This window comes from Bombina bombina, chromosome 4, assembly GCF_027579735.1.
Source record: "Bombina bombina isolate aBomBom1 chromosome 4, aBomBom1.pri, whole genome shotgun sequence".
Taxonomy (NCBI): domain Eukaryota; kingdom Metazoa; phylum Chordata; class Amphibia; order Anura; family Bombinatoridae; genus Bombina; species Bombina bombina.
In genome coordinates, this window is record NC_069502.1 from 412,681,470 (window position 1) to 412,695,097 (window position 13,628).

General features: G+C 38.9%; 1 protein-coding gene across 4 annotated transcripts in view; it reads right to left on the reverse strand.

Annotated features, from left to right (window-relative positions):
- OPA1 (OPA1 mitochondrial dynamin like GTPase) overlaps positions 1-13,628 on the reverse strand; it is a 267,989-nt gene that overhangs the window by 120,182 nt on the left and 134,179 nt on the right. For all 4 annotated transcript variants that reach the window (XM_053710217.1, XM_053710215.1, XM_053710216.1 and 1 more), the window contains 3 exons: positions 11,195-11,311; positions 4,370-4,463; positions 2,490-2,600 (listed from right to left, as the gene is read on the reverse strand). In XM_053710217.1, the coding sequence (XP_053566192.1) occupies positions 2,490-2,600; positions 4,370-4,463; positions 11,195-11,311 (322 nt within the window). The remainder of the gene's footprint in view (positions 1-2,489; positions 2,601-4,369; positions 4,464-11,194; positions 11,312-13,628) is intronic.

The following is a 13,628-nucleotide window of genomic DNA, read 5'->3' on the forward strand; positions in this document are numbered from 1 at the left end:
AGCACAACTGTCCTCTATTGGTATAGTTGTACGCTTAGCAAGTGTTGAAACAGCTCCCTCTACCTTAGGGACCGTCTGCCACGCGTCCCGCCTGGGGTCGTTTATGGGGAACATTTTCTTAAAGATAGGGGGGGGGGGACAAAGGATAGACCTGGTCTCTCCCACTCCTTAGTCACAATATCCGCCACCCTCTTTGGGATCGGAAATGCCTCAGTGTATACAGGGACCTCTAAAAACCTGTCCATTTTACACAATTTTTCTGGGACCACCATGGGGTCACAATCATCCAGCGTAGCTAGAACCTCCTTAAGCAGGACGCGGAGGTGTTCCAGCTTGAATTTAAACGCTAAGGAATCTGACTCTGCCCGCTGAGAAACTTTTCCTGTGTCAGAAATTTCTCCTTCAGACAGACCGTCCCTCACTGCTAATTCTGAGTGTTGTGAGGGTACTACGGATAACTCATCCAAAGGTTCTGATTGCTCATCCTCTATATTTAAAACTGAGCTATCGCACTTTTTTGGAAAAACTGGCAGTTTGGATAAAAATGCTGCAATAGAATTATCCATTACTGCTGCTAATTGTTGTAAGGTAATAGGGGCCAATGCGCTAGAGGTACTAGGCATCGCTTGCGCGGGCGTAACTGGTGTCGACACATGGGGAGAGGAAGAAGGACTATCCTCATTACCTTCCGTTAAAGAATCATCTTGGGCTACATTTTTAAGTGTCACTGCATAGTCTTTAAAATGCTTAGATGTTTTAGCACACTTTAAACACAAATGCAATGGGGGTACCGCCATGGCTTTTAAACATAAAGAACAAGGTCTATCTGAAGACTCAGACATGTTTGACAGACTTAGACAGCACTACAATACAGTAAAATTCACTTTTTGAAAAAACGTTACTGTACCTTTAAATAATAAAAAGCACACACTTTTTTACCAAATCACCAAAAAACATCCGATCTTTATGAAATTTTTCCCACATGATCCCAATACTTTGAAATGATTGCACACAAATTTTCAAATTAATTAACCCCTTATTGCCCAAACCGGAGCCAATTGAAGTAAACTACCGGTTTAACACACAGTCTTTGCTGTGGCCCTACCTTCCTTTTGGGTTATTTGTAGAAGAATATAAGCCTCCCTGAAGTCCTCCTGAACTCTCAGGATTCTACATGTGAAGCTGCATGAAGCTGCCTTGCAAAACAACTGCGCAACTGAGGCGCGAAAATGAGGCCCCCTCCCTCTTCATTCCAGAGTTATGGGGCCTTCCCGAGTCAGATTAGGTGTCTTACAATATGCCAGGCGTAATAAAAACCCCACAAGTGTTCCCAACGTCTAAAACACTTTGACAAATATAAGATTACCCTAATAAAGTAATCGATTTAGCCCATCACAGTGTCTACCAGTATTTAAGCCCTTAACTGAAGCCATCCTTCTATACTGCGTCTCAGAAAATGGCTTACCTTCCCACATGGGGATTTCTATCAGTCTTCTAGCATTACCAGGTCTTGTTAGAAAAATGACTGAGCATACCTTAAGCAGTTACGCCTGCAAACTGTTCCCCCCAACTGAAGTTCTCCGGTACTCAACAGTCCTGTGTGGGAACAGCAGTGGATTTTAGTTACAACATGCTAAAATCTTTTTCCTCTCAGCAGAAATCTTCATCACTTTCTGCCTCAGAGTAAATAGTACAAACCGGCACTATTTTAAAATAACAAACTCTTGATTGAAGAAATAAAAACTACAAATCTAACACCACATACTCTTTACCCTCCCGTAGAGATGCTACTTGTTAGAGCGGCAAAAAGAATGACTGGGGGGGGAGGAGCCTGAGGGGAGCTATATGGACAGCTTTGCTGTGTGCTCTCTTTGCCACTTCCTGTAGGGATTGAGAATATCCCACAAGTAAGGATGAAACCGTGGACTGGATACATCAAGTAAGAGAAATTAACATTTTGTTTGCTGCATTGTTTCTCAATAGCTAAACTCCACTCACTACCTGCCTTATTTGGTAGAGCCAATCTGGGTTTGAGTCTGCACACAATAAAACTAACTATAACAATCATGGCAGTATAAAGTGAATTGTTTTGCAGTTGTTATCTACTGAAGTCAGTTAGGGGAAAACATATGTAAAAGGCTTAGTGTTTAAAAGTCTGCATTTCCAGTTCTGAGAATTAGAAAATCCACCGTTTTTAAAAGCTAAATTGAATGAAAAGTGGGCAAAACAAACAATGAAAGTATATTGTACTGTTGTTTTATTAAGCATTTAATATTGCCATCTCAAGGTGTTTAATGTCCCTTTAATAATACAGTAGAAATAGCAAAACATACTATGTTGCAATCAGACATTTTTCACCAATTTGTTAATAATAAAAATATATTAGAATTCAGAAATCAGATATTTTTCTAAAACTCCTCACAAAAACATGATTCTAGTGTTAGACACTGAAATGCATTCATTTATAACAGAGATAGAAAGCTACTTACTGAGATCTTCAGCTAATTGGACCCTTTTCCCTGTTAGCAGATTAACTTTTTTCTCACTGTCCTCTGCAAAGTCTTCTAACACCTCCTTTACATTTTTTTCTAAACGTCTCACTGTAAAAAGCACGAAATGAAAGAAACAGTTTTGCCATCAAGAGATAAAAATAGCAATACAATTTGTCAGGTGAAACATAATGCAGATAATGTATATGAAATATATGAAAGAACAGGAATACGTTTAGGGCAATACACATTTTTCTAATTCCCATTTTATTCTCACTAAGCTTTATAAAAATGCCAGGAAACACTCTAAAGTGCTTTAATATAGTACAAGGAGGTACAAGGGGGGTACGGGGGAAATTTGTCTCACTGGAGCGTTCTCTTAAAGGAACACTGTATTAAGTAAAGAGCGGACCATGAGTAAGTATGTAAATGTTAAGTACCAGTGTATGATGTTAAAATGCAATTTAAAACACCTTTCTAATTTACTTCTATTATACAAGTTTCTTTGATCCCTTGGTTTCTTTTGTTAAAAAGCAGGAGTAGCACAATATGGCAGCAGTTTTGCAAGAATACTAGATGGCAGCACTATTTTCCTGCCATGTAATGCTCCAGACATCTACCTAGGTATCCCTTCAAAAAAGAATACCACGGCAAAAAAGCAAATTTGATAATGGAAGTAAATTGGATTTTTTTTTATTGTACAGGTAGCCCTCAGTTTACGCCGGGGTTAGGTTCCAGAAGGAATGGTTGTAAATCGAAACCGTTGTAAATTGAAACCCAGTTTATAATGTAAGCCAATGGGAAGTGAGGGAGATAGGTTCCAGGCCCCTCTCAAAATTGTCATAAGTAACACCTAATACATTATTTTTAAAGCTTTGAAATGAAGACTTTAAATGCTAAACAACATTATAAACCTAATAAAATAACACAACACAGACTTCACTTGCATTTTTCTGCAAACAGTTCTTTCTATGCATTCCAATCTGGACTGATTTATAGACAGGAAGATCTTGTTCCTTTGAAATCTGCTCGATAGCTCAGGTCTGGTTAAACTGATTAATTTCAGCTTGCTTGGCTTTGCTGCAACACAAGCGGACAGCTCCACCTACTGGCTATTTAAATAAATGCACTGCTTCTCAATGTTTTTCAATAGCAGTCACATGACTGGAAAAAAAGGTTGTTATTCTGAAACGGTGTAAATTGAACCGTTGTAAAACAAGGGCCACCTGTATTCTCTGTCTGAATCATAAATGAAAGTTTTATGGTTTTGTGTACCTTTAAGCATATTCACCTGAAGATGCAGAGATAGCCATTTATTTGTATTCTTTCCCCACCTAATTCCATGCCCTCACAACCAATGATATGCTCTGTATTAATGATGTGGTGTATACAAATATGCAGTGCAAATGAATTAAATACGTAGTTTAAGTCATCTAGAGAGCAGCAATGCACTACTGATATCTAGCTAAACAAATCAGAGCCAATGTTAAGAAAAAATGTGTAGCCACCAATTGTCATCTAGCTCCCAGAAATAAATGACTGCTGCTGAGCATATGTGTATATGCTTTTAAACAAAGGATATCAACTAAATAATTGTAATAATAGAAGTTAATTGAAAAAAAGTGTCTCAGTGTCTTCCATGTCCCTTCATACCTAGAGCAAAGCCATGACCACCTTCTCCCTATGTCTAGAGGACATCCATGGTCATATTTTTGCCATATAGCTTTATGCCATTATAAATACTTAAAGAGATTACTTAGAATATATGTTGTGATCTCTTAACATCACAATAAGGCAATGGCTGAGCACAGGTCTACCGCCTTAAGATGTGTGAAGTCACAGTACAAATGTGTGTGCACACCAGTCCTGTTAGATGCTACCTTCCGAGTTAGTTAGCTGCTGTCTCAATGTGTTTGCAGTGATCCCCAACATTCTTTGTATTCTCCAGAACAGGACAACATCATTACACTCCAACTGAAATACAAAATAAGGACGACATTATGTCAAGTGCTGTAGTATAATGCACAGTTTATACTTAACAAAAAGGCCTAGTTTAAATGAATATTCAGTAATTGTATTTTGTTTTCCTTTTAAAGGGATCTTAAACAGTATGAGATGTTAATATATAATGTTTAATTATGTGTAGTTAAAAAAAACTATATGTGCAAAATATGTGCATTATTTATGCCATCATGTTTGAACTTAAATTTTCCCATTTATCTCACTCTCCTGTCGAGGACAATCAGGGACATATATAAAATCGGCAATAAAATAGACTGTCCACACAAGGCTGTATGGAACATAGGATTATATAAAACAGTTTCCACACAGAATTGTTTGCAAAGAGATAAATAGAAAACTAGTTCAAACATGGAAAACTTTATAGAAACTAAACCTTTACACTTTTTCATTATTTAAATAACTAATATAATTGTAAAAATGCATCTACATATTATTCTAATGCTAATCTTTGCTTTAAAAAAGGGCTTTTTAAAAAAAAAAACAAATCTTTTTTTAAATTAAAAAGTGTTGAAAAAACCTTTTAGTTTTCATATTTGTGGGGACTATGGGTGTCTTCCTTATAAGCCACTGAGTTTCTACCCCATTGACAATATGTGCACAAACATGCACGTCCTGTACGTTTTATAATAAAAATAAACAGCTTTAAAGGTAATAAAAAAAATGAAATAGAATTAAAATTCAACCTGATTTTTCACACATAACAGAACTGTTTTGCGCTTCATCTCCCTTTAAAACTATGCTGTAGAAAGAATTAAATCAAGATACATCAGTTACACAGATGTATTCAGAACACTGCATGCACTCTGCAACTAATGGGTTAAAGGGACAGGAAACTCAAACATTTTTTTAGTGATTTAGACAGAACATATAGTTTTAATCAACTTTCAAATTTACTTCCAGTATCAAAATAGCTTGATTCTCTTGTTATCCTTTGCTGAATGAGCTTTGACAGCTAGCTGAAAACATCTAGTTAGCCAATCACAAGAGACAAATGTGTGCAGCCACAAATCAGCAGCTAGCACCCCCTAGTGTATGATATGTGCATATTCTTTTTCAACAAAGGATACCAAGAGAACGAAGCATATTTGAAAATAAAAATGAATTTAAAAGTCTAAAAATTGCATGCTCTATCTGAATCATGCAAGTTTAATTTTGACTTTACTATCGATTTAAGCTGATCTGGATATATCACGTCTGCAGTATGTAGGTTTGGGTGAGGTCAAAGTTTATAATCTCTATTTAGCTACTCACTTCACTATTAGTTTTTTGTTCAAATAATTTTTATTAATAGCAACTGTGATATTACATTAAAAAAAATGCAAATATCAGAATGTAACACACTTCAAGTAATTAGTAAAACAAAAACATAAATTATGCTTTCTTTCTGTATGAGGAGAGTCCACGGCTTCATTCATTATTTGTGGGAATACAGAACCTGGCCACCAGGAGGAGGCAAAGACACTCCAGACAAAGGCTTAAATACCTCCCCCACTCCCCTCGTCCACCAGTCATTCTGCCGAGGGAACAAGGAACAGTAGGAGAAACATCAGGGTATAAAAGGTGCTAGAAGAATAACAAAAATTTAGGTCAGCCCAACGGAGAAAACATGCGGGGATAGTGGACTATACAGAAGGAAAGGAAATTATCTGGTAAGCATAATTAATGTTTTCCTTATTAATATAAGGAGAGTCCACGGCTTCATTCATTATTTGTGGGAAACATATACCCAAGCTCTAGAGGACACTGAATGAAAACGAGAGGGTATGAAAACGAGAGGGTAAAAGAGATGCGAACCCTATTCTGAGGGCACCACAGCCTGCAAAACCTTTCTGCCAAAAACTGCTTCAGCTAAAGCAAAAACTTCAAATTTGTAAAACTTTGAAAAGGTATGTAAGGGGGATCCGGTAGCCGCCCTAAAAATCTGCTCCATAGAGGCCTCATTCTTGAAGGCCCAAGATGAAGCCACAGCTCTAGTTGAATGAGCCGTATCCTCTGAGGAGGCTTATGTCCCGCTGTTTCATAGGCCAAGCGAATCAGGCTCCTCAACCAAAAAGATAAGTAAGTGGAAGTAGCCTGCCCTCTACGCTTCCCAGAATAGACAACAAACAAGGACAAAGCCAGTCTAAAATCCTTCGTAGCCTGAAGATAAACTTTCAAAGCCCGAACCACATCCAAATGATGAAGTAATCGTTCCTTTGAAGGAGGAGGATTAGGACACAAGGAAGGAACCACAATCTCCTAATTGATGTTGCGATCAGACACAACCTTAGGGAGAAAACCCAACCCAGTACGAAGAACAGCCTTATCAGTATGAAAAGCTAGGTAAGGAGGCTCACATTGCAAGGCCGCCATCTCAGAGACTCTGCATGCCGAAGCAATAGCCGGTAGAAAAAGAACCTTCCAAGACAGTAATTTAATGTCAACCGAATGCATAGGCTCAAACGGAGGAGTGGTAGGTCTAAACACAGCCTGATTCTAGACAGAGCCTGAACAAAAGACTGTACATCAGGAAGCTCGGCGAGCCTCTTGTGCAATAACACAGATAGAGCTGAAAGCTGTCACTTTAAAGGGACAGTCTACATCAGAATTGTTATTGTTTAAAAAGATAATCCCTTTATTACCCATTCCCTAGTTTTGCACAACCAACACACTTTTTACCTCTGTGATTACCTTGTATCCAGGCCTCTGCAAACTGCACCCTTATTTCAGTTCTTTTGACAGACATCCATTTCAGCCAATCAGAGCTGGCTCACCTCAAATCCACGTGCATGAGCACAGTGTTATCTATATGACACACATGAACTAACCCCCTCTAATGGTGAAAAACTGTCAAAATGCCCTGAGAGAAGAGGCGTCCTTCAAGGGATTAGAAATTAGCATATGAACCGCCGAGGTTTAGCTTTCAACTAGGAATACCAAGAGAACAAAGCAAAATTAGTGATAAAAGTAAATTGGAAAATTGTTTAAAATTACATTCTCTATCTGAATCATGAAAGTTTATTTTGGACTAGACTGTCCCTTTAAGGAACTAGCGGCCAGGCCCTTCTCCAAACCATCCTGGAGAAAGGAAAGAATCCTGGATACCTTGACCTTATGCCAGGGGAATCCACGCTCTTCACACCATAGTAAGTAGGTCCTCCACACCTTATGATAGATGCGATGGGTGACCGGCTTTCTAGCTTTAATGAGAGTATCAATCCCTTTCTCAGAAAAACCTCTCTTGGCTAGGACTAAGCGTTCAATCTCCACGCAGTCAGTCTCAGAGAATCTAGATTCTGATGAACAAAAGGACCCTGTTCCAGCAGATCTCTGCGACAAGGTAACCTCCATGGAGGAGATGAAGACATCCCCATCAGGTCCGCGAACCACATCCTTCGCGGCCACGATGGAGCAATTAGAATAGTTGAAACTTGCTCCTGCTTGATGCGGGCCACTACACGAGGGAGAAGTGGTAACGGTGGAAAAATGTAAACTAGGCTGAACCTCCAAGGCACTGCTAATGCATCCATCAGTTCTGCCTGAGAAACCCTGGACCTGTATCTGGGTAGCTTGGTATTGAGTTGGGGCCCCATGAGATCTATCTGCCCAACAGAGAAAATGGACGGGGGCCGTGGACTCTCCTCATACGCCACCGCGAGCAGAGCCCCCAGAACCTTCCTAAAGACTCTTGGGGCAGTAGCTAGACCAAATAGAGCAACAAACTGGAAGTGCTGGTCCAGAAACGTGAATCTTAAGAACTTGAAGTGATCCTTGTCTATTGGCTCACGCACCCTAGAAATGCTTCTTGTTTTTCTGGTCTTGAAGACCGGTTTGATAAGAGGAATCTGCCCCTGGGTGGATGAGATTTGAAACCTATCCTGTAACCCTGAGCGATGAACTCCAGAACACAAGGGTCTTGCACGTCCCCAAGCCAAGCCTCCATAAAGAGAGATAGTCTGCCCCCAACATGATCCAGCGACAGATCGGGGGCCGCCCCTTCATGCCAATTTTGTTTCGGCAGGCTTCTTGTTCTGCTTGGATTTATTCCAAGATTGAGACGGTTTCCAAGTTCCCTTGGACTGTTCAGGCTTCGCGGAGGGCTGCTGGCGTTGGGATTTATTCGAACGAAAGGGACGAAAATTAAGACCCTGTCCTTAAAGTTTATTTATCTTATCCTGCGGTAGAAAGGCACCTTTGCCCCCAGTGACAAAGGATATGATTGAGTCCAGGCCTGGGCCAAAAAGAAACTTTTCCTTAAATGGAAGGGAAAGTAATCTAAACTTTGAAGTCATGTCCGCAGACCAAGACTTCAGGCAGAGTGCCCTATGGGCTAGAACAGAAAAATATGATGTCTTGGCATTCAGGCGAATGATCTGCATATTTGCATCACAGATAAAATAATTAGCTACCCTCAAGGCCTTAATTCTTTCCTGGATCTCGTCAAGGGGACCTTCCACCTCGATCATCTCCGATAGGGAGTTGCACCAATAGTTAGCGGCTCCAGCCACCGCAGCAACCGCGGCTGCCGGTTGAAACAAATACCCTGTGTGCTGAAACATCTTAACAGAGTTTCTAGCTTCTTATCCATGGGCTCCTTAAACAACGAACTATCCTCAAGCGGTATAGTAGTGCGCTTAGCAAGCGTGGAGATAGCTCCATCCACCATAGGGACGGAACCCCACAACTCTTATTGAGAATCCGGAACTGGGAACGATTTCTTAAAGGAAGAAGAAGGGGAAAAAGAGGATCCAATTATCTCCCATTCATTCTGAATAATATTTGCCATCTTTACGGGAACCGGGAGAGTCTGTGGCACCACCCTATCCTCATAAACCTTATCAAGCTTAGGAATAGAAGGTTCCTCTGGTAATTTAGGTTCTGGAACCTCTAAAGTAATCAACACTTCCTTTAACAGAAAGCGTAAATGCTAAATCCTAAATCTAAAGTCTGGTTCCTCTGCAGCCGAAGGTTTAGAGGCAGCAGTTTCCGACCCAGAAAGAGCATCCTCTGAAGTATCAGAGACATCCTCATCAGCAGATAATCTAGTATCAGATAAATCCAAGAAGTTGGTAGATGACCCCCGGGAAGGATAGCAATATTTGAGCTTTTGCTTGCGCTTAGCAGGGCGAGGTAAAGCACTGAAGGCCACAGACACTGCCGTTTGTAGCTGTTCAGTAAACTCTGGCGGTAAGAGGGCCCCTCCTGAAGGAGGATTAGCAGTGCAATGGGAAACTGCATGTGTAATAGGAGATGAATGCAGGGAACGCACCTTTACGGGACGGAGAACCCTCAGAGGTGTCAGAGGTGGATGGCTCAGTGGTACTAAACATCTTGAGTTTCTTAGATATAAGTACTTTATCAAGGCACGTGGAACACAATTGAACAGGCGGGTATACCGTAGCCTCCTCACAATAAAAACAGGTATTAGATTTAGGCAAAGAGGGAGTACCCTCTAATGTATCAGAGTCCTCCATAGCTTGCACTTTTACGATGGACTAAAGAAACTAAATGAAACGATCTTACCGGAATCACCGCTGTGGAACAAACACACAGCCTCTCAAGTTTGATAGTCTTGTAGCATTGCACCTGACATGGACTTGAGTGATAGAAGCAGGCAGTGAAACTCGTCAACACTGATTGCTTAGGAGCTCTTAATACGAGTCTGGATGGATTTGCAGAAAAACTCTCCCTGCATCTCCAGACCCTAACATTTGTCAATGCTCTCACTGAGAGGCTGACAAGACTACTTAAAACTCCAGTCCACAAACAAATAAAGCACCGAAGGGTACTACCCTCCATAAGAGACTACTCTGAATCTTCTGACACTTCTTTGCCATCCTCTTGTAACGAAAGGCAAAGAATGACTGGGGGGTGAGGGGAGTGGGGGAGGTATTTAAGCCTTTGGCTGGGGTGTCTTTGCCTCCTCATGGAGGCCAGGTTCTGTAATGAATGAAGCCGCGGACTCTCCTCATATTAAGAAGGAAAGAACATATTTTTATAACAATATCAAGAGAATTAAAAAAAAGAGCAAGTATTCATTTTAGGTTTATAGGAATGTTTGAGCAAAATGAATATAGAATATAGTATATAATGTAGTACACTATATATATCTGGTTAAGTCTTCATTAAAAAAAAATATATACATAAATAAATAAATAAAAGTTTTATAAGGCTGGTTTATCAGAAAACAAACTGCTCTACATATTGGGACAGATTACGAGTGGAGCAGTATTTATCGCTGCCACTCACGCGCTCTCTCTGCTAGAAGTAAGTTTTTTTGCCTGCGTCTTATAACGCTCATATTACAAGTTGAAAGTATGAATTTATGTTTTATATATCTATTTATGTATGTATCTCTATGTTAAAGCCCTAAAGCAGCTTTTTTTCTTTTCTTCTAACACCTGAGATCTTTGAAAGCCCTTATAACTTTTAACAAGTGTAACTGTACTTTTAAATGTATTTTTTATTTGTTTTGTGACACTTTTTTGTTTTGCAAAACAGTTAACAAGAGTTTTGAGGTCACGCTATCCAGATGAGCGTTAAATTCAATTACGCTCAAGCGACCACGTTTACTTTCAACTTGTAATACGAGCGCTACATCCACTTGTAATATGGCCCATTGTGTTTATATATTTATCAGAGTAACTGGCAATTCCAACAAAATTATATTTTCCATGGAAAAGCTGTGGCTTTAAGATTCTCACCTCTGAGTCAACAAAATGCCTTTGATAGTAGTAGAAACCTCTCCTACAAAGATTACAGTGTCCAAGGGCTGATTTCAAGAAATGTCTTCTGTAAACTTGGTGCCACGTATCCTTTATCTAAGAAGAAAAAATAATAGTAGTTAATGTTAAGGTTTGTAACAAATAAAGCGCATGGTCATTGTCTGAGTAGGGATGCTACAAGAACCAAAGCATATCATGAGCCTGAAGAGAGAAATGATTAAGAAGAAAAATATATTTATTTATGTATATTCTGCAAACAATGTACTAAGTTCTTCTGGAAAAACGCAGCAGTACGAGGAATTCATAGCTGATAAGTGACTCTCTTAAAGGGACACTACAGTCAAAATTAAACTTTCACAATTCAAATAGAGAATGCACTTTTAAGAGATTTCACAACTTACTTTGATTGTCAAATTCTAATTCTGAGAAAAAGCCTAGACCTACAGCATATCTGTTCGTACTTGGATTTAGTACAGAAATTGTTGCTTACCTGATAAAGAAAGAAAATTTGAGATGTGGGTTTAAACTCCAGCCGACTAGTAGGAGGCATAAAATATGCAACATAACAAGATGTCCTGCACACTTCAGTCAAACATATGGCCAAGTAAGGGGAATGACAGAAAAGCAGGAATGGACAAAGTAGAGTATCTGAAGTGCAAACTAGAACTGCAGCAAACTGATTAAAGAACAAGGGTGGGTCTCGTGGACTCTCACCAGTATGAAAGAAATAAACTTATGAGGTAAGCATAAGTTTTGTTTTCTTTCATAAGGTGGTGAAAGTACATGAGCCATCACATGTGGGATTTAATACCCAAGCTGTAGAGGCTGCAAGAACATCATGAAAGGGTTGGACATGAAGTTTAGGTTTAGGCAGGAACACTATTGACCAGACACTGCTGCCTGGAGGACTTTCCTGCCAAACAAAAGCCTCAGATGAGGCAAATACATCAAAGTGACAAAACTTTGCTGTCTATTCATTAAGAGGTGAATTGCAGGTAAATTGAAACATTTACATTTTCACTATTAACTATGCATTATGAAGGGCCAAACACAGTAAATATATCCTGCAAGAAGAGCTGAGATAGACCTGCTTATTGCATAGTTAATGGGACATTAAACACTTTAAGATGGTAATATAAAATGATAAATCATATATATATATATATATATATATATATATATATATATATATATATATATATATATATATATATATATATATATGCAATATACTTTCATTATGTATTTTGTCCATCCTGAAATTGTGAGATTTTCAGATCCTGTAAGAAATGGAAGTGCAGAACACTGTTATATTCCACATAGCAATTGGCTGCACACTACAGTGACCTATTTATAACTGTCCTTAATTGGTCACAGTAGAGAATGTAACCTAAGTTACAACATGGCAGCTCCCATTGTTTTATAGGCATTAAAAATTTTCACTTACTTTGTCAATATTTAAACAGCTAATGAAACTTTAAAAATACACCTACATTTTATTCTCAGACTAATCTTTTCTTTAAATGCATCATTCTATCTAGCATTTATTTAGTGTTTAATGTACCTTTAACAAAAAAGAATTGCAGGTGAATTGTATGCAGCATTAACTATGCATTGTGCAGGGCTAACTCAGCTCTTCTTGCAAGAGATGCTCATTAGGTTTGACACTTGATAATGCATAGTTAATTAAATATTTCAAATCACCTACAATTCACTTGCAATTCATCTCATTGTAAATAGAGTCCTTAGTAAAAGTGTGTAACGAAGACCAGGTAGGTTCCTTGCATATTTGTTCCACTGAGGCTTTATTCTTAAAAAACCAAGAAGTCAAGACATAGAATAAGCAGTAATGCTCTCTGATGGATATTTCCCTGCCACCAAATAAGCCTTATGAACCAATTTTTCAGCCACAAAGCTAGGATAACACCTTCTTACCCTTATGAGGACCTGAGAAATGAACGAACTAAGTAAAATTTCAGATCCTTAGCTACATCCAGATTATGTAAAAGGCGCTCCTTAGAATTCTTAGGAATTGGGCATTAGGAAGGCACAACAATCTCCTGATTAATGTTGTCTGCCAAAACCACATTAGGCAAAAAAGTATGAGTCCTATGAACTACCTTACACTGGTGGAAGGTAAGCTAAGGGGACTGACACGAAAGAGCCAAACGTTTTAAAACTCTAGATAAAAAACAAAAGAAACAAAAAACTTTCTGAAGAGAGAAGCTGAATATCCAGACCATACATATGCTCAAAAGGAGGAGCTTGTAACAAGTTAAGGTTCCAAGGAGGAGATACTGGTCTAATCCTAATTACTGCTTGAATAAAAGCCTTAATGTTTGAAGCTTTGCCATCTTTCTATGATACAAAACTGAAAGAACAGAATCTGACCCATCAAGGAATTGGCAGATAA